The 21,799-nt window shown below is 37.0% G+C and overlaps 1 protein-coding gene across 10 annotated transcripts in view; it reads right to left on the bottom strand.

Moving 5' to 3' along the window:
* Cadps2 (calcium dependent secretion activator 2) overlaps window positions 1-21,799 on the bottom strand; it is a 558,168-nt gene that overhangs the window by 165,928 nt on the left and 370,441 nt on the right. For all 10 annotated transcript variants that reach the window (XM_085840793.1, XM_085840791.1, XM_029478700.2 and 7 more), the window contains exons 9-11: window positions 17,116-17,182; window positions 2,365-2,473; window positions 433-633 (exon numbers count right to left, since the gene is read on the bottom strand). In XM_085840793.1, the coding sequence (XP_085696919.1) occupies window positions 433-633; window positions 2,365-2,473; window positions 17,116-17,182 (377 nt within the window). The remainder of the gene's footprint in view (window positions 1-432; window positions 634-2,364; window positions 2,474-17,115; window positions 17,183-21,799) is intronic.

Below are 21,799 nucleotides of genomic sequence, written 5' to 3'. Positions count from 1 at the left end.
CTACTAATAAAAAAAAAAAACAAGATAAAATTTCTTTTTGGAAGGTTTGCAGAATTTTTAAAAATGTTTTTGAAATTATAACTACATTTTTCTTCCCTTTCTTCACTTCAAAACCTCCTTGTTATTCTTCAGATTTAAATCAGGTTTTTATTAATGATATTGCATGCATATATGTATAATATATATAAGTATAATTCTATGTATATAACTATACATATATACCTAAATATATTCAGCTTAGTCCATCACTGCATAGTTATTATCCCTGGTTAATGTGAAAAATTAGATAACGAACTCTATGACTAATGGGAACTACTTTTTATTTAATTAGTTAATTAATAACACAAGCTACAATATTGAACAAATTTGCTTCAATTTTGTGTTTTATTAAGGTTATTATTTGATAATCAAATTAATTTTCACAAAACTTACAAAGCTGAGCATCTGCATGGAGAGTTCCTCCTTTAGGATTCAGCCTCTGGCTTTGGACTGCAGGAACTGGTTTGTAAGACTGGCCTGTAGCCCTGTACATGGCTTGTACCCATAATATTCTGTCCTGTTCATCATCGCTGGCAAAGATCACAGTATCTCCCTCTTTAACAGCGTTGAAGAACACCTGGCCACCCTGAAGGCCTGTGGAAGAAGAAAGACACCATTTAAACTCACACAATGGACAGATTTTAGTCCTATTGACCCAGCTTCATTCATATGATCTTAGGGATTTAAAAGATCTTATTTGAGGATCGCACCCCCAGTCCACAATTTAAAGGGTCACAGGAAAACCAAGTCTACACGCAGCACATGGAGACAATCAGTTCTTGACAAGAGGGTTCTACTCAAGACAACAAACACATCCCATAGTGAAATCTGGTATTCAGTGCCAGTTAAGGAAATTCTTTGTGTCGGCATATTTGGCATTCTACATGTAAATGAACTATGAGTTTAGAAGAAGTAAACATGCAGGTAAGGCACACGCGATACCTCATATTGGACGGTAAGTTTAGCTCTTGGATAAGATGGTATCTGTAAGTAAGAAATTAGTGAATGTGGCCACGGAATTCAACTTCTTCATCTCTGCATGTTATTTTTAAGATGTATCTAAGCCTTACTATCTATGTTTCTTAATATTGCTGACTCATTTTATTACCATCCATATATGTATTTATTTACTCATTATTTCCAAACACCATCTGCTCAGTTCTACAGTCCCCATAACCCAGAGAACCCCATACTCAAATGCTTGGTTTAGAGTATTTGGAGTGTGGACTTGGGATCATTACAAATAATGAGTTATCTTAAGGGCGAGATCCCAGTCTTAACACCAATTTCATGCAATTTCACATAAACTTATACCCATAGACTACAGTCGATTGCTATTAATATTATTCTTATTGCCTATGGACTTTGGATACAACTTGTCAAACTATTTCAGATGTAGAATTTTCTAGCTGTGGCATCATGTGAACATTCACAAAAGTGTTTTAGATCTTGAATTTCAGATTTTTCATTTGGTGATGTCCAAACTACTTTAATATACTTGGAGGGAAGAATGTGCTTTTATGGAGAAAATTAGAATATAGCATAATCATTGGCATGATACGAATATCTTTACTTGTGAGGTAGAGGGATGTAGATCTCTCTTAGTTTGAGGACAGCTTGATATACATAGTGAGTTTCAGGCTAGCCAGAGCTATATAGACTCTATCTCAAAAATCTATCATCCATCCATCCATCCATCCATGTATAATTTATTTGCCATTCATTACCTAATTGTTTTATAATTTTGCTTCCCAGTGAAGTTTCAATACGTATTGTTACATTTCATTTAATTTTTCTCTCAGTAAAATTTAAGGATTTTATCAATGTATGAAAATAATAGAGAAGCAGATGATGTTAAAAGACATAATTTGAACCTAAAGGTCTTGTCTGAGAGTTACATGAGTTTCAAATAAATTCTCTATTCATGAAGGAGAGCTTTTTAAAAAAAGATTTATTTATTATTATACATGAGTACTCTGTAGCTGACTTCAAATGCACCAGAAGAGGGTGTCAGATCTCATCACGGGTGGTTGTGAGCTACCATGTGATTGCTGGGATTTGAACTCAGGACCTTCAGTGTTCTTACCCACTGAGCCATCTTGCCAGCCTGAAGGAGAGTTTTAAATGGAGGAGAAATGCAGGTGCTTGCAGAGCTGCAGACATCCATGCATGATTGGAAAAGTGCTTCACTTAGAATTACCTGGGTGGAAGTCGGAGTGGGTGGGTAGGGGAGTGGGGGGTGCGGGAGTATAGCGGACTTTCTGGCTAGCATTTGAAATGTAAATGAAGTAAATACCTAATAAAAATGGGAAAAAGAAGAATTACCTGGGTGAGGGTCTGTGTAATCCACTGTGTATCCTTCCAGTTGCATTAATTCCTGTGGTTCCGACTTTTTTTCTCTATAGCTGCACATAGCAAAGGTGTACTGGCTAACCTGCTCAGGGTAAATAGAATAGAGAGAGAGAAATAGATTTTTTACAATTATAAAAAAAATAATCAAATTTAAGTCTTAGTTTTTCTTCTTTTCCTCGAAGCAAAAACATGTAATTTGCACATAAATTTTTCTATTTTGGCATTTCTCCAAGCCCACCTCTGGGACTGAAGTGCATCTCTTAGGTCAGCTGTCAGTTAGACCTCAAATGATGAGAATGGTGGTCCAGTATTTCCCAGGTCAATGAGTCCATGCCATGTATTTTTCTACAGGAGATGGAAAACTAGTCCACCAACCAGACGTGATACGACTTCATATTCAATCTTTCTGTGTGTTTTCAAACTTGTATACAACTTTCTTTCTGACCGCTGATTAAACATGACCAACAGAGATCTCCAGGTTTCCAGTCCAGTTACATAGGAGCTACACATGACATCTGTAGTAGTACGGGAACTCCCAAATATTATTTTGTCTGTGTTGTAAATTAAGCTGCTCTTGACTACATTAATATGCTGCTTTACTCTGTGCCCACTAGAACGTCAGGGATCATCTTCTTTTCCATTTCCCCCTTGTTCTGGTGCCACTTGTATGCCAGCATCTAGTTATCATCTCATCTTATACATTAAATACTAATTTAATTTGTACAATATTACTATATTTCCTGTTTCATTTTCTTGTTTACTGTGACTTGAGTCTCACACCATCATTTTGAATTTAGTTTTTCCCTTTAATAGGACCTTTTGAGTCAGATTTTCTCATATCAAAACATCTCTTTGGCTTGTGCATACTCATGAGTGATAGTCTAGTTGTTTTGTATATAGTTTGTACCTTGGCAATTTTGTAAGTGTCTTGAAAGTATTATTTCATTGTTAAAGGGATATGCATGCATGCTGAAAAGTCTGGTGATAGCTCCATTGTGATTTGCTAGCACTCAACGTCCTTTTTTCTCTGTAGCTGTTCTTAGATGCTCTCTCCACCTTTGGGGCTGTCGAGATGGTGAGGAGGCAAAGGTATTGTGGCTAACCTTAACATGACTTGAGTTTTATCTCCGAGGCTACTGCAGGCTGTCCTCTACTTTCAGACATACTAAGTGCTACCCACACATACATACATAAACAAATAAACAAACAGATTGTCTTCCTACTATAGTTTTACTATGAAATTGCTAGGGCTGACATACATATGTTAGTTAGGACAGTGTGTGTCTTGGATAGTTTGTGGTAATATCAATTTTAAAATATTAACTATCATTATTATCTCAGACACTGATTTTGGTCCCATTTGTTCTATATTTCTTCCATTCAATTTTATAAAAAAAATCCTGAATTCACATTTTTCTACATCTGTTTTAACAAATTATATATTTCATTTTTCTCCACATACCCATTTTGAGTTGTAGTTAATTTCTTTTGAGTCTAACTAACATTCTATAAATAGTAGCATTTGTGATTTGTATTGTACTTTATTTTAAATTTTATTATAGATTCCTCCAATTTACTGTTAAATCTCCCTTGATGTTAGGTTCTCATGTCAGGGTCTATATCTTTAAGCTGTTTAATAGTTCCATCTTTGGAAAATGCCGGATTTAAATCTCTTGTTTGGTTTTCACAGTGTGATGGTGTTGTTTTGTTTATTTAGTTTTTATTAAAATTCTGAGGCTGTTTAGAAATAAAAACAGATTAAAGACAACTCTTCTACAGTTTATGTATATGATAATTTTATGGTTGAATTCCCAAAGGATGAAAATAATCAGTTTAGTTTCATAATGTTAGATCATAAGCTATTATTTAGTGTAACTTTATCTGTTGATATTCTATAAAGCCTAGGTAAAGAATTTACATCTCTATCTCTACTTTTATACCAGATGTTACAAGGTTATCACCAACCCAAATGTATTTTATGCATTTTTAAATTTACTTGTGTGTGTGTTATGTGCACATGAGTGCAAGTGCCCATAGAGGCCAGAAGAAGGCATCAGGCTGACTTTGTAGTGGTTGTTATCCACGTGACTTGGGTGCTGGGAGTTAATTTTGGGACCTCTGCAGTGCAGTAACAGCTTTTAAGTACTCAGACATCTCTTCATGGCCTCTATGTTTCTTAACACTGAAACTTCATTTCTATTTAATAAAGATATTGAGTACAAGGCTAATAGAAAATTTGAAGGCTTTTTGTTGTTGTTCACATTTAGACAGTAAGTACATACTCAAATTTGTAAGGCTGGGGTCAGATTACTTTCTTGGTCCATCATTTTACTGTTTTTTTTTCTATTTTTTTGTATCTATATTATATATTTCTTCTTGGGGATAACTCAATTATGAGTTTCTCTGATTGATAATAAATATTAAGCACATCATCTAATCCCATACTCCAGATGCCAACTGCTGTCAGAGTCCTGATTCATACAGAAGTTTAAACATTTTGTTTGTTTTTTTGGTCCTTGGTACCATATTTTTTCTTATAGTTCAGTTTAGCACATAAGATATATAATATATATGACCCAGAATTTCCAGGTGTTGAACAAGATAATATTTACCTTGTAGAATTGGAGACTGAACCCAACATCTTCAATACATTAGGCACACTCCACCCCCAAACCCATGTTTTATGATAAAAGTTCTACCTTTGTAGCACACCCTGGTAGTCAACTTAATAATCCCCAAACCTCTGATTCCTCAGTGATTGAATTATAAAAAACTTGCCACCATGGTCATCTCATAAAAGACCTGGTAGTATATTACCTCACAACCAGATCACACTATCAATTTAAATACCTTAGGTAGGTCTTTAAATTTTTCTCTGTATGGACTTGGTGAATAAGAGATCTAACTCTTGCCTTTAAGACATATACCTAAGGGACATCTAATGCCAATTTCACATTTCAGAAAGAGCAAACAATGATAGGTTTAATATATAAAATAAATAACATCAACAGTATCTTAGGTATTAATAAACTGTAATTAGATATTAAGGGATTTGGTGAAGCAATGCTTTAACATTAAATTAGATCAAGAGATACTTTGAACATATAATTAATGCATCTCCATCTCTTATTTGAGAGACATTAAAACTATACAAAGAGGAATTCCCTGGCACATCACCGCGTTAATAATCTGAAACCTGCTGGGAGAGAGATGGAAGAGCACAGGAGGGTCTGAGTTCTATACACAGCTTGCAAACACTTCCAGCATTTACTAACTAGAATACACAGCTATCAGTGGGTGAAGTGCTCCAGACAGACTATTCATCTTGCCCACCTTTATCATTTCTTCACTTGAACTCCCACATAGGAGAATATTACCTTCAACTCTATGAACTCCTCTATTTCTAAATCTCAAGCCCCTACATTTTCTTCCAAGATCTTTAATGCTGGTCTCCATTGCTTTTCTGTCTTCTGTTTCCTTTTCTATGACTTAACTTCTCTAGAGCAGTTACAATCCAGCTCCCAGAGCACGCGCATATATTCTCTGTCAATTTCTACATGGACTGCACGTTATTTAAATTCAAGATATGTTCTCTTCTACCATATTTGAAAGTGTAACACTTTTGAAAGTATAAAAGTATACATTTGTCTTGTTTTAAATACACGTTGTGCAAATAGTTCACCAGGACAAATGGCGTTTACTCTCAGAAGCATTCTGTCCTAGTCACATTGGACATTGGGTTTTAAACTCCAAACACTCCACTTAGAATGTTTGGGAAATGATCAGCATGAAGTGACATGCCCTGTTCCACCCAAGCAGCAACTCCTGAAGGCATATGATTCGAGCTGGTGAGGCAGTACATTATAAGTTTATTTCTGACCATTGCATATTGAGTACGGTCTTCACACCATTCTTCCTTCCATGTCCTCCCTCAAAATCCTTCCATGTCCACCTAAGTCCTTCTCAAATTCAGAGCCTCTCAGTGTTTACTATTATTGTTTAATATCCTTAAACAGAATGTATACAACCTGCAGGGTTCACATATGTAGTATTGTACATATATGTTTAGTGGCTAACCAATCAGGGGCTTGTTCTTGGAGAAGACTATGTTTTCCTTGCAGTAACCATTAATTGCCATAGCTTGTCATCTAAGGGTAGAATCTTTTGAGAATCACTATCCACATTGGCATGTCAATTTGTGTAGTCATTTTTAGATCTTGGTTAGGCATGTTCTCAAAACACATATGGACAACTAAGCTGTAACCATTTCATAAGTAAACAGTCAAAACAGTACAGTATGAAGATTCAGGAACCACAAATTTAGAGAAAGAATGAAACCCAAACTTGGAAAACTAGTCAAGATGTGATCACTTGCACAACAAATGCTTGTGCCATTTATTGTGTGTGTGTGTGTGTATGAGTTTATGTACGTATACCACATACATGCAGTGTCTATAGATTAGAGAGGGTACTGGATTCCCTGAAGCTGAGTTGTGAGCTACCAGATGTGGGTGCAGGAAACAGAACCTGACACCCCTAGAAGAATAGCAAGTGCTCTTAACTGCTGAACTAACCCTTCAGCTGTGAGAAAGACATTTTTAATTTCTTAAAAACATATGTATCTTATGAGAAACATACCATTTCTATATACTTTACCATGTAAAGAAAAAGAAAAAGCTAAAATATTGGAAAGTAGCATGAACTAAAATCAGATTAGAAAAAGCTAGTATTTTTGGCATTATGATGGAGCATAATAAAATATACTTTATTGATGCTGACATATACATTTCTATTGTAGTTGACAGGAGCTATTAGTATTACAGGTTTATTTTTTATGACAGTACTATCTTAACATTCTATGGAGTCATTAATCCTCAAAACAAGCAAACAAAACCACAAAAATGAATAAAAGATTATTTTAGCACTAAAGACTTAACAAATTTTGATTAGTGGAAATTTGAAGAAAATACATTTACAATTCAGACACTAAGATATAGTTCACTAAAAGAGGAAGAGTTAAACTGAGAACCAAGCTTTATTGAAAAGCAATTATATGATTATTCCCTAAAACAAGCTGGATACATATAATCCCAACTCTTAATAAAGGTGAGGTAGGAGAATTGTGAGTTCCAGGCCAACCTGATCCAAACTGTAAGGCCTTGTCTCAACAAAACATGACAAAGGAAAGCAAAACACAAAACCAAACAACAAACAACAACAACAACAACAAAATAACCAAACTCAGAATCCACTATAACATAGTAGTTACGATACTGAGAAATAAGATGTCGGAGCCTTTGAGATTTTGAGATTATGATCTCAACTCTTGCTAATGGTGAGGAAAGTGGAATCGCCTTTCCAAGGTCATCCAGATGACAGTGCTCATATTAAGTCCAGGCTGTGCCTTCTTACTACAGGTTGGTATTCATTCCATTCCATTATGCTGTAATTCTCATTCTGAAACTTAAAAAAAAAATACCTGTATTCCCTAATCAGAAGCCAATTTTCTCTGACTGTCTGGCAAAGCCATTATATGAGACAGCACCAATTTACTACCAAAGATTACCAAGAGTATTGGAGAGAAAAGGGAAATAGTAAATAAGTCAAGGTCTTATCACTTTATTACTTATTTCTTCACACACACACACACACACACACACACACACACACACACACCCAACACTTTGGAGGGTGAGGTCAAGGCTAGTTTGGGCTACAGAATGAGATCTTGTCTCAAAACCAAATAAATCCAAAAATGTCCCCCACCCCATAGTAGAAGACAGTACAATAATTTTGGGTGGTGAATTCTTCTGCAATAAACAAAACACAGTAATAAACGGTAGAGGATCAATGCTGTGTGCACACTGGGGACTGTCGACTCTCTTTGGATGCTATATCCTTATTCATTTGCCTCTCACCTTTCCCTACACATAGGCTATTTCTTACCATACCTTTATGGGTACAAAAGAGCACATGATGTTGATGTTGAGGGTGCTAATGGAAAGACTTTACAAATTGAAGTATAAATTGACAGAAAAATGAAAAAGGGGCCATACATCTAAAAGAAGTTTTAAATATGCTATTGTTCTATTTCTAATGAAATTATCCTGGAAAGAATATACCATAAACTTCAAGATATTGCTTTATTGCCAAAATGTTTCTTTCTAAAGTATTTTACAAACATCATTTATATGCTCATAATACATGTTCATATATATGTGTATACACACACACACACACACACACACACACATATATATATATATATATCAAAAGTGTGAATATTTATGCCATTTAAGAACTAGACCCTAAAAGCTGCCAGAAGCTATAAAATGAAAAACACTCGCAATAAAGTTGTTTATTCTTTATGTAAGTTGAGAAATAGACCCAGGTCCTGTTTAATATTCATGATAAACATTCTATTTCTAGCTGGATTCAGATAACAAATCATCCTTTAACAGTAGGACATACAAAGTCTCAAGCAACAAGGAGAGACTCTTTAAAGAAACTAAAGGGGAAAACCCAACCTTCCAGCATAGAGGAGTGACCTTGAAATGACAGACTATTAGAAGGCTTGCTTTATTTCATATTTTATTTAAACATCTCAAAAACTTCCCAGCAAATCCAGTCTCCTCTGGTGACTGGGCCTGCAGGTAAAACACGGGGTACAGATGGGAGAGAAACAGAATACCAACGGTGAGCCGAGTTGTCTCTGACAGTGGGAAACCTGAGCCACTAGACAACCAAGAGCCTGCAATTAGGCTTTGGGCCGCGGTGGGCTCTGGAAGTAAGGTGCTATTCATATTCTTCTGAGTCACAAGTTACTGCTCCGAGCCAATACCTTGGCCATCATTTCATGATCTATTTGCTTACTCTAGAATCCCAAGAGCTCTGACTTTTTCTGTTTCTTTTACAAGGTCATGCTATATCACATCTATTAGGACAACACAGTAAGGAATATATAGTGCACATTCAGGTAGTAACAATGGCAGCTTACTGCTTGCTAACCAGGACCTAGAACAAGGGTGACTTCGCTGACAGGTCATCTACAGGAGTCAGGGGTTGCCCTCCTCTGTCCACTCTCAGCTGGATGCAGTCCAATAAAATCTACTTGTTCTGCTCTGTAGCAATGAGCCAGGGGATTATTTACAGATACACGGGGGTCTGATGTACTCGGATCAAATATTTTCTCATAAGCTTCCTATTGCATTACTGTACAAAGCTTATATAGTTTTCTATATTAAAATTGAGAAATCCCTACAAGAGAAGTGCAGTAATCATAAACGCTTAATATTCTTTACTCTGTCTGAACAGAACAGATTTGCTGGGAATTGGGGGTTGGGGGGATAGACTTTAATCCGAGGATAGCCTTAAGTCTGGTTCCAGCATCATTACTTTCAACAGAGCACTTTAACTTATGTTGTTGTGGTTCCACATGGTGTCCGTATCTGGGATAGGAAACCTCCCATTTTGTTCTTAATTGCCAACCAGCTTGCCACCTGCCCATATGCACACATGTAGGTGCTAACTATGAGACTTGAGAGACCATAGCCTTCAGATTTATATGTGTATGACTACTGTGGGGATCACATTAACAGCTGGCAGCTTAGCAACTGCCACCATCTAATTTTAGTAAAGATTAAGGCTTTTAAAATCCTTAGCTGGAGATGTTCTTGGCAGAGGGCAAAGGTTCTGCTGGAGTTATTTAAAAAACACACACACACACACACACACAAAACCTCAGAGCTTAATTTAATCAAGGAAAATGAGCATATCTTCAAGATTCTGACAGATTTGAGGGAAAGATATATATATGAGATTATCTGTATTGGCCAAATGGCATAGTGAGACTTAACAATCAAGTACCTTAAATTCCTTAAAGAAAGGAAGGGCAGTCTTGCTACAAAAATGTTCAGTATGATCTGCATATACTCGCTTACTTAACAAATAACTCGTCACTTTCTGCCTATGTTTGATTTGGTGCTAAGCAGATACTCCAAAATGAGTAAAACATTAAAAATTTATATGCATTCACAAAAATACTTTAACTGGATTCAAATGTTATGAAAAATCAAAACAGAATGCTGTGACAAAGAGGTGGAAGGAATTTTAAATTGAGGGGAAGACACATTTGAATATTCAACCTTTGAAGTTAACACGGGGAGAATGAATGAGCACTAGGTAAAGAGGGCCAGCATACATTTCTACAGAGAGGTTTGGGAGTGTTCAAACTGTCTGAGGGAAAACAGGGATTCTCTCTGAAGTTCATAGGCACAGAAACTCATATTTTTAGGTACCACTGGAGGAGGGTCTGGAGCTTTTGAAGATGCTAAACCTTTGTCCCAGCAGCAGTGATACAGATTTTTAGAGTGTTAGTTGCTGATTGGTGATAGGAAGCCAAAGGCCAGAAATACATAAGATCTTCTCTAGGTCATGCTTATTTATGACTGTAAGTGCCGTGGGGGTCCCTAGAAAGACTTAGGCAGAAGGGTGTCTTAATGAGTGTTGCGTGCCAGAAAGGTTCTTTTATTTTAAATGTTTTTTAAAATTATCTTTTATTAGATATTTTCTTAATTTACATTTCAAATGCTATTCCAAAAGTTCCCTGTGCCCTCCCTGCACCCTGATCCCCTACCCACCCACTCCCACTTCTTGGCGCTGGTGTTCCCCTGTATTGGGGCATATAAAGTTTGCAATACCAAGGGGCCTGTCTTCCCAATGATGGCTGACTGCCATCTTCTGCTACATACACAGCTAGAGATTGTCGATTGTCAGCCTATGGACTCCAGCTTTTTTCTGCTTCCACTTTCACCATTCTCCTTGTAACCTATTCTCCATAGGCAGACAATGGTGGTTTCAGCTCATTTGATGGCAGAGCAGATGGATGTAAATGGATATAAATGGAACACTAGTTTTGATAACAGAAAAAGCAATACTTTATGATTGACATGGAGGGAAGGAAAGAGAAGAATCCAAGGCAGGCCCTAGAGTTTGGTTAAGTATGCGCTAACATAATTACCTACTATGTTTCGTGTAAAGGTTTGAGAAAGATCTCAAAAGAGTCTTTACTATGTGGTAGGCAAACTACTGTTTTGAAGAAGGTAAAGAGGCAGATGTACCTGAACACTTATCCACTCTGCTATATACACACAAAGTATTTCACAGTGAAGTTTTGTAAAATGATTTAAAGCCTATTAAACGACCTACACAAATTTAATGAAGACCATAGAACAGAAGGTGGTGCTTATTCCCACGTCCTCTGCTCTTGTGCATAGCTATGAGAAGCATAAACAGGAAAAGCCAGACATTGCCTGGATCTGAGCGTGAAGACAACAATGCACAATGTGCTTTCATTCTTTGTGAAGAGGGGCCACAGGTAAAGGTGAATTTCCACATTGAGCCAGAACCTCAAGCATGTAAGTTTCCTCACTGTGTTAGCTCTCCCTCACTTTATCTTGTCAGTCTTCCTTGCAAATTTCTTTCTTTTTTTTTTTTTTTTTTTGGTTTTCTCCAGACAGGGTTTCTCTGTAGCCCTGGCTGCCATGGACTCACTTTGTAGATCAGGCTGGCCTTGAACTCAGAAATCTGACTGCCTCTGCCTCCCAAGTGCTGGGACTAAAGGTGTGCGCCACTACGCCTGGCACAAATTTTAGTTTTTAAGATATAGGTAAATATTCATATTAGTATACATTATAGGAATTTTCAAGATTAAATAAAATGTACTGCTAACATTTTAGGGTAAGTCATAAAACTCTTATAACCACCTTAACTGTTTGTACAAACATTCCATGAAAAGTCCTAATTATCAAATATGAAGGTTAGCTTAAAAATAAACTCAAAATGAAATATTATTTTGCCCTTATACTTTGATCCAAATACACTCGATAACAAATGATATTTTTCCATATTCTTCATTATTCTTTATTATGTTTTGAAAGATTAAAATAAGGGGCAAGTTAGCAAAATAACAGATAAAATGAATATATAGATAAATATAAAGACAAAATGACAGATGAGAAAAATCACAGCCCACATCTAGGAAAACACTTAAAACGCATGTGTTCTTCAAACATTTATAGTGTTCTTTAGCACCATAAATATCTAGTACCTTAGACACAGAAATTTCATTTCTATGGGAGTATTTTTACATATATACAAACAATATATGAAAATTATATATTTTTACTTTATCATTGTAGATTAAATAAACCTCTAAGCAAGACAAATAAAGGTATAGATTATACTATGGATCTAATCTTTCATGTATAACAGTTTTTGTTCCATTTTAAAAGAGAATGAAGAAGCTTGTAAAATAAAATCAATGAATAATCCCATTAGGGATGGATGTGTGCTTGTCTATATGAATTTAGAGCGTCCTACCAGCAAGCATTACTTGACTACCTTTGTGCAGGAGAATGGAGGAATATTGATGGGGATCTTTCATTTTCTACCCTAAAATCCATGTGTTCATACACTAAGCATGCTCAACTTGAACAGCAACATTCTGATCTTTGCTGATGAGACAACTATGCCTTTATCGTGTCAAACTTTCCAGTTGCCTAAGCAGACAGCCAACATCCTAGACGAAAGTGCCTCCCACTGTAGCCATCTTCACGTTCTCTATGCACTAGTATCCCAAGTGCCTGCGAGGAGTTTGCTGCATTAGGTCCTCCACAGATTCTTAGTCCTTCAAAAATCATGAGGGGAAGAGAGTTAGTTCTTCAGGCTCAGCCGACAGCTTCCCAACAGCATCTTCCTGAGAAACACTGCTTCTCATGTGCTTACAGCATGTTCTGATCGCTGCCTGTTTACATCCTGTGCCAACTCAGCTGATATGTAATTAACATTATGTCTTGATAGCCTGCTGTTGTTTGCAGCAACTTCAAGTCATGATTCTGACACATCCACAGCAAGCAGGGAACACTTGACACAGGGCCAACACAACATAGATGTATACTTTAGTTTTCCTTGGACACACAGTCAGTCGTTTTCGTAAGCCTGGGCTCTTCAGGCCACCACTCCAGGGTTACTTCCTGAGTGTGGCAACACTGTTTTGTACCTAAAGGTGCTAATGATCCCCGGTGATTTTTAGGTTATCTGTTTATCTTTAGATGGACTGTGGTTGTGTGCATTCACTTTATCATTTGCCATAGGGAACAAGAAATATGAGCTTTGCCTCTACTGTCTAACAGCACAGGATTTGCTTGACTTCATCTCATACTAGGCTAATTTTGAGAACATTACATAATAGCCCTGCATACTCTATCTTATCTGTGCAGTTGGGGAATTGGGCTTATTTTGGTGGGCTTATTTTGAAGAGCAAGTAAGATCATGCATTAAAAGTGCTTTAGGCAAATGCTCGCCACAGGGTAATCACTTAATAACAATCAGATTAGATACATAAATGATGTGTTAGGACAAAAATACCTCAGGAGAACCTGGACTTATCACAGAAATATACAAATATCTGTCTTATACAGCTATTTGAATAAACGTTAGAGGGTTGCAAGAGAAACAATTCAACCTAGTTAAATTAAAAAAAAAGTTTCAAACCAAAGAAGAAATATATTCTGAAGCTGATGACCTGAAGAAAAAATTTTCAAAGATATCCAATTCTTATTATAATATGAATTATAATATAGTATCTGAAGTACTTTATATCAGTCATGCTTTCTTAAATCTAACAAATACTACAACATTGGGGAAACATAAGAAAAATGCATGAGAAATTTTAATTTTGGAGAGATCTTAAATATATTCTTCGTAATTGTTCTTTCATCTTGAACAAAAATTTACCCTCAATTTTAAAACACAGTCTCTTAGACAGTTATTAAAATAGATCTATTGCTGTAAATACATCAGGGTTAAGAGTATAAAAAAGGAATTCAACCCATGTAGGAAACTAAACAAATACCCAACATTAACAAATAATTTGCTTTCTGATTTTTTGACTCTAATTTAAATTGACATTTTTGCCTCCGATTTTCATGTTTATACGAGTCTTTGAAAAGTCTTTTCACCTCAGTGGCTCCTCGAGTGCTCACTTGGAACAATGACTTTGCAGCTGGCCAAACCTGACTCTCAATCAATTTTTATGAGTACAAATTCTTGGGCTGATGGCTAGGTTTCCAGCTGTATCACTCACATAATCCACACTCACACGTGGTGATGAGATTCACATTATCACCAGAGCACCATTGTGCCGATGGCAGCAGCATACACAGCAGGGTATACTGTCCTCCCTAGGAAAAATGTCTCCTTCACCTTTCAATAATGCAGCCTGCAGGTATGGACGTACAAGCTGTGTGCAGATAGAATGAGAGATGTCTTTAAAAACACTAATAAAAACTACCCTGTTCCTCCCAATGGGTCACTCTCATCGCATCTCCATACATATCCATCTTGATTTCAAAGTGAGTGCTTTCAATTTGTCTTCCCATTACATTTGGAATTGGAAAGAAGATTCAATTGTGTTCGAAACTTCAAAAAGTTGTTGGAGTACTGGCATATATATATTTCAGACATTTAGTCTCAGAATTCTTTCTCTCTGTGTGTTCACATCTATCTGTCTATCTGTCTATCTATGTATGCCTAGATATATATCCATACCTAACATGTATCTATGATATGTAACAAGTATAATATACTCAAATTAATTCAAGGTATAAGAATTTTTCTTATATTTAAATTAATAACTATGTGGATTTAGCAACTACTTTGATTCCATTTTATATTTTAAAATAGAGCATATATTTAGTTATCTCAAAAACTTAATTCCACATTTCATGTCTTTCAAAGCCAAGCCATTTTATGAATTTGGCATTTTCTAATTCCTCTTTCTATTTTTAAACTGTAATAAATAATAATCACAGTACATAATTTTGTGTTAAGATTTTGGATTCATCTTACTAATTACTACACAATAAGATAGGTAGCAAATGATAATCTTAAGACATCCCATGATTCAAAGCCTTAGCTCATTGTTTGACTTTTCTAAGTCAGTCTCTAGAATCTTAATTTTCATATTTAACCAACATATAACAATGGAAACTTTTAGATTACTGCCATTTACCAGGTCATCTCACTAACAAATGCCATCTGCCCGACATTTAAAACACACTTTAATATTTTTCACACGTTTCCACCAGTGAAGCTCTGCGAGCTAGTTTAGTTTGCTCAAAAGTAGTTTATCCTCCATATCATCTAAGATTATGGAATAACCTGTGATCCTATAGAAATTCCTGAAACATAACTCAAAAATAAGCAGCTTCTTTTCCCCTTGAAAAATTAGTGGGATGCTTCTTAACGAGGGGGCAAAGAGAAATCACCATGATGAACCTGCCCAGGTAGATGCAGATGAGACATCTACAACAGGAACACGATTAAAATATCCAGAAGAATTTATATTAGAATTTCTTCGTAAATATATTTACAGTTTTGTGCCAGTTTAAAGGCACAGCTTGAAAACTGCAGAAAATATTTAAGAGGCTTGACTTAAGTGGAGGAGAGACCACTGAGAAGTTGGGGCAGAGAACCTTTATTCAAGGCAATTATCTGTGCTTTAGATCAAGATTGGTGTGTGTGTGTGTGTGTGTGTATGCATATGCATACACATGTGTATACCTTTTATTATGACTCTAAGCCATGTAAGACATGTTTGCACTTTAACTAAGAATAAAATGGATTTTGATGTGCCATGGGACATCAATAAACTAATTTTTCCCAGCGACTAATGGAATACTGTATCTCTAGAAAACATCAAATGATAATTTTCCTCCCCTGGCATTTCCCCACACCACTCTGATCTAGCCCAGTTAAGCTTGCCTAATGTGTGGCAGGAATCAATGAGATTTTACAAGCTATTCTGTGTTAGGATTCCAAGAGTGATTCTCTTTTTATATACTTCCGCTGAGAATGAAATAGTTTAAATTTACCCTGGAATGAAGCGACTATTTTGAGAGCTATGCTTTAATGTAAGTAGAACTTAATGATTGTCCTATGAACAAAGGTTGCTTATGATTCTAAAAGGTCAGGCGAGCACATATTCCAATAATCTATATCCAGAATCCAATCACTGAGAAATAGGGTGGACAATTTGATTTAAAAGCACATTTATATGAACATGTAAGAGACATGACATATTCATATAAAGTGAGAGAGCAAATAGACCACAGATTATCTGCACACTACCTGTAGACTGTAATTCCAACCCACCCACCCACCCAAAGAACTGTCTAAGCATCCTTTAGATTCTTTTAGAAAGCCTTGATTGGCAACACAATTTCTAAATTATTTTTTTTTTCTCTTCTACACTGACCAACTTCATGGTGGCACTCTGCAATGACTATTGAATTTGCTAAGGCAAGTAGTTGAGCACACACAGAGGGTGACAAAGGAACACAGCTATATTTCAGTACACCAGCCAATAAAGAAATGTATAGTGAGAGAAGGCACAGAAGGTCCGGGATCTTACTATAAGTTGCTTGGGTTGTTGTGAGACACAAAAATGTCTTTTGTGCTGGCGTATAATGAATGTTCAACCTCACGTTCAAACAAATTATTTACAATCGTCGTCAGTTTGAATTTCTTTTTTTTCCAGTTTTAATTTCTAATACTTATTTATTAGAAGGAGACATGACACAAGCAAATGACTGAGACAAACAACCAACAGAGGGAGCGTCACTGTCAGAGAGCTGTTACTGAACAGGAAAATAAAGGACTGACCTGAACGAGAACAAAGTAACGCTTTTTCCATCTTTTCCAAACCTTCTGTCCAAGGGCATACAGGTACCTGGTAAGAAAAACAAGCAGACAGTACATAAATAACGGCGTGGGTCTCCATAGCCATACAGCTTCCATAGGTATTTATAGGACCAGCCTGCTAAAGGCAAAGGTGAGCTTATTGGAAATGAGGGGCAATGTGCAGCTTCTGGGTTACAGGGCGACTTCGCTGATTCTCAACTCCTGAAAGGGAATTGATTTATGTGGCTTACAGTTTGTCAGTCCTTACTACAAATGGAACAAAGTAGGAGTTAGAAAGGATAATCAAAGAACCAGTTGGAATTTTATTTTCACGCCTGTTTCTTAGGAGATACGGAGGAACTGGCCCTGAATTCTTCAGTGCTCAGATGACTGGCGCTGATGAGTGTAGTCCGAGAAGGAGGTGGATACAGCACCAAGAGCATGGGGTAAAAGGTCATCATGGTCCAGCTGGGTGACCTTGCCATGTCTGCCCCGATTCCATCCGTTTCCACTTCTTTGCCTACTAGAGGACAACACTAGGTGTTCCTATTTCCAAGGTCTCTGCCAGCTCTGTCATTTTGAGACTTATGTGGCTCGTGGAAACTCTCCACTGAACATTTTTTTTCCACTATGAAATTTAGCTAATAAAAAAACCAAACCAAAACCAAACCGCAGTCTCCTTTGTTTAGCATCATTACGTCTCTGGCTTTTACCTTTGCATGATACTTGTAATCCAACTGAAAGGATTAATCTGGTCATTCATCTAAATAGAACTCCTTTGCTGCATGTGTTCATACATGTATGAAGGTGAACATACATACTCTTGTACGTTTGAGTGCTCATGAGACCAACCTCGGGGGTTGCTCCTCAGGTACTGTCCCTTCCTGTTTCTTAGACCTGGGTCTCTCACAGGCCTGGAGTTTGCTGAGTAGGTAGGGCTAGTTATTTGAGCTACCTGTCTCTGCCTTCTCAACTATGGGATTTAAATCATGTGAAATCACGCTTAGCTTCTTTGCATGTGTTCTAGCCACTTTGCCTACTGAACTACCCTGCCTGGCCCTCAGAACATGGCATCTGTTCTTCATGAGTATAGAAAAGATGTGCTGAGCCTTATTTATAATAGCCAGAGCTGGAAAGAACCCAGATGCCCCTCAACAGAGGAATGGATACAGAAAATGTGGTACATTTACACAATGGAGTACTACTCAGCGATTAAAAAGAATGAATTTATGAAATTCCTAGGCAAATGGATGGACCTGGAGGACATCATCCTGAGTGAGGTAATACAATCACAAAGGAACTCGCACAATATGTACTCACTGATAAGTGGATATTAGCCCAAAACTTAGGATACCCAAGATATATAATACAATCTGCTAAGCATTGAAACTCAAGAAGAATGAAGACCAAAGTGGGGTCACTGTACCCCTTCTTAGAATTGGGAACAAAACATCCATGGAAGGAGTTACAGGAACAAAGATTGGAGCTGTGACGAAAGGATGGACCATCTAGAGACTGCCATACCCAGGGATCCATCCCATAATCAGCTTCCAAACGCTGACACCATTGCATACACTAGCAAGATTTTGCTGAAAGGACCCTGATATAGCTGTCTCTTGTGAGACTATGCCGGGGCTTAGCAAACACAGAAGTGGATGCTCACAGTCAGCTAGTGGATGGATCACAGGGCTCCCAATGGAGGAGCTAGAGAAAGTACCCAAGGAGCTAAAGGGACCTGCAACCCTATAGGTAGTACAACATTATGAACTAACCAGTACCCCGGAGCTCTTGACTCTAGCTGCATATGTATCAAAAGATGGCCTAGTCGGCCATCACTGGAAAGAGAGGCCCATTGGACACACAAACTTTATATGCCCCAGTACAGGGGAACGACAGGCCAAAAAAAAAAAAAAAAAAATGGGAATGGGTGGGTAGGGAAATGGGGGAGAGGGGGGAGGGTATGGGGGACTTTTGGGATAGCATTGGAAATGTAATTGAGGAAAATACGTAATAAAATATATTAAAAAAAAAAGAAAAGATGTGCTGAAACAGCCATGGAGAAAGGGAAGAAATAAAAATTAAGGAAGCTTGTGGTGGTGAGCGAGGTGGGTTACTATGAAAATACATCATGCAAATGATGCAACGTAACATGGTGGAAATATAGGGCTTATGTTAAAATTATTTTTTTTCCAAATCTTATCACAATTTGAGTTTGAAAGTAGAGGCTTACCAGCATAAGGGTTATTCAAATGTACTTAATCTATGCACAGCCCAAAGTAATAAAGAATGGCTCATCTAAGACTTTGTTATAGCTGCAATTTCAGTTTAAAAAATTTAGCTTCTGCCTTACAACCACTTCCTTTTACAAAACAAAGCAAACATACCTTTTTGTTTCTTAAAAAATTCTAAAAAAAAATGTTTTCACAGAAAATGAAAGGTCATGAAGGTCTAGTGGATGAAGAGATACCATCTTTAATACCAGTGGGAATGTTAACAGAAAACCCTTCTCATGAGAAATAGCATGGGGAAATATAGAAATGCCTAACATTTTATTATGGAGTTACTCAAGTAATAAGCAGAGTCACACAGAAAAGTACATGCTTACCAGGACACATGGCATTTTGTTACTGAAAATTGGTGACAAATGCTCAAAGGTGAAGGCTGTATTTACTAAATGCCATTGTGGTATAATCATAGGGAAATATTGTTTTGCCACTGAAATTATGACATTGTTCAAGTTAATAAAATGTAGAAAAATGTACTATATGAAAAGGCTATGTGAAAAGGGTGAGCATTTACTATTATACCTATACTTAATGATTTGACATCTCTGAGAACAAACATGAAATAAATATTCTAAATATTAATGAAGATATTTCCTGAGAAATGAAATTAGGGAAAACATAAGTTTCCTTATTCTTTTCTTTTCTACAATATTAGAATTAGGATAAAGAACTAAGGAGCTATTAAAATTTAAGAAAAAACTGGGCTTTTGCATTGAAAGCATCATTCAAATAGCCCAATCCATTATTCATTTGCTTTCAGACACATCAGCTAAATATGGTGAGTTTCTCTTTGACAACCCAGATGTACCTAAGATCATTTCATGCGTTTGTGGAAGCAATGTGGACTCAGCTAAGCCCTGGGTGGACATGTGGGCTATTCTTGTTCTCGCCCGTTCCCTGTTTCTTCCTGAGGTCCCCTAAACGCCCTCTCTTTTAGCCTCTAATTTCTCGTCTGTGGTTGTGGGGATAGGTGTTCAGCTGCTCTCTTTCTGTCTTCTCTATGTAATTTCCCTCCTCTGAAATGCACACACCCACGTTCCTATTACAGGGTTAACAACAGTGACCCAAGGAGCTTGCTACTGTGGACATGATAGATGGTTAGTGTAAGAGGGCAGTCGCAGGATGAGTAGTTAATAGAGGCTCAGAAGACACAGAGGGCACTGGGAATAACCCCTGCCTGTGACCACAGCCTGCTTCTCAGCTCTCCCAAAGCATCTAACGTTGCAGAGCGCTGGGCAGATGGGTCACATGCAAGTGAAAGTGAACAGGGAGATACATGGACCGTCATTACCACATGCAAATTAGCATGAGGGTTATGGCACTGTAGGTTTTCTGTGAGGAGTACTAACCAGCTGAACAGCGTGCAAAACGACGGGGACAATGAATTTAGAATGACAACTTCTGGTTTCTCTGCAGATAAACAGCAAAGAACGCTAGGTGAATACAGACAGACAACATTTGGAGACCAGTGGAAAATGTTCTAAACCGAAAGAATGAAAGAACATTGTGTACTAGAAAGCAAGATATTTGGATGTCAGACTTTGAAATGTTTGTGCCATTGCACTATGAGAGTTTGTCCAAACACATACATTAAGGGACAATTGGCCAAACACATCCAGACATGAAATGGTCCTGAAAATGTTATGAGTTCTATGCATAATAAAAATGAATAACAGTTAACAAAGGGCTACCAAGAAGGAAGTGTGGTTGATAAACACTATGGAAAAACCACACACTGTTTTGTCTCTGTAAAAATTTCATATTAATCAAAAAATTACATATAAAATGGAAATAAGTGAAATACTTCAGAAGATATATACACACTGAAAAAAGAATATGTTAAAGTTTACAGGTGTCTTGTTTTCACTATAAACATAGGCTTTGGGATCGAGTTCCAAGGCCTAACTCCCTCTCCACTGATACTTTTCATTGTATAAAATATATTTAAAAGTAAGAAATGTATCAAAACCCCACCAGTTTACCAATATTGCTTCAAATGAAAACTTAAATCTCACATAGTAAGAAATGATTAGGCTGACATTAAAAGAGATGATACAAACAATAGTTAAAAATCAGCATCTTGTGGGCATGACTGCACTTAGTTTGTAGAATGCCAGGTTCCTAGTGCCCACCCTGACCAGTCTTTCCTCATATCCTCAGTTCTGTCTGTGCTTCCGATTCTGACTCCACACTTCATCATGCTTTCTCCAATGTCATCGGAATTATATAGCACGTAGCATTATGTCCCTTCTTTTAGAAGAACACTTGAGGGACTGATCCTTCTTATGGTGTGTACCAGGAGTCTGTTCTCATTTATTGCTAAGCCACATATGCCACTGTAATGTATGTAGCATGTTGTTCTCAAGCCTCTGCTTATGAGA

Source organism: Mus caroli, unplaced genomic scaffold (genome assembly GCF_978045245.1).
Source record: "Mus caroli unplaced genomic scaffold, Mus_caroli_1 scaffold_7, whole genome shotgun sequence".
NCBI lineage: Eukaryota > Metazoa > Chordata > Mammalia > Rodentia > Muridae > Mus > Mus caroli.
This window is presented reverse-complemented; position numbering and strand designations above follow the sequence as displayed.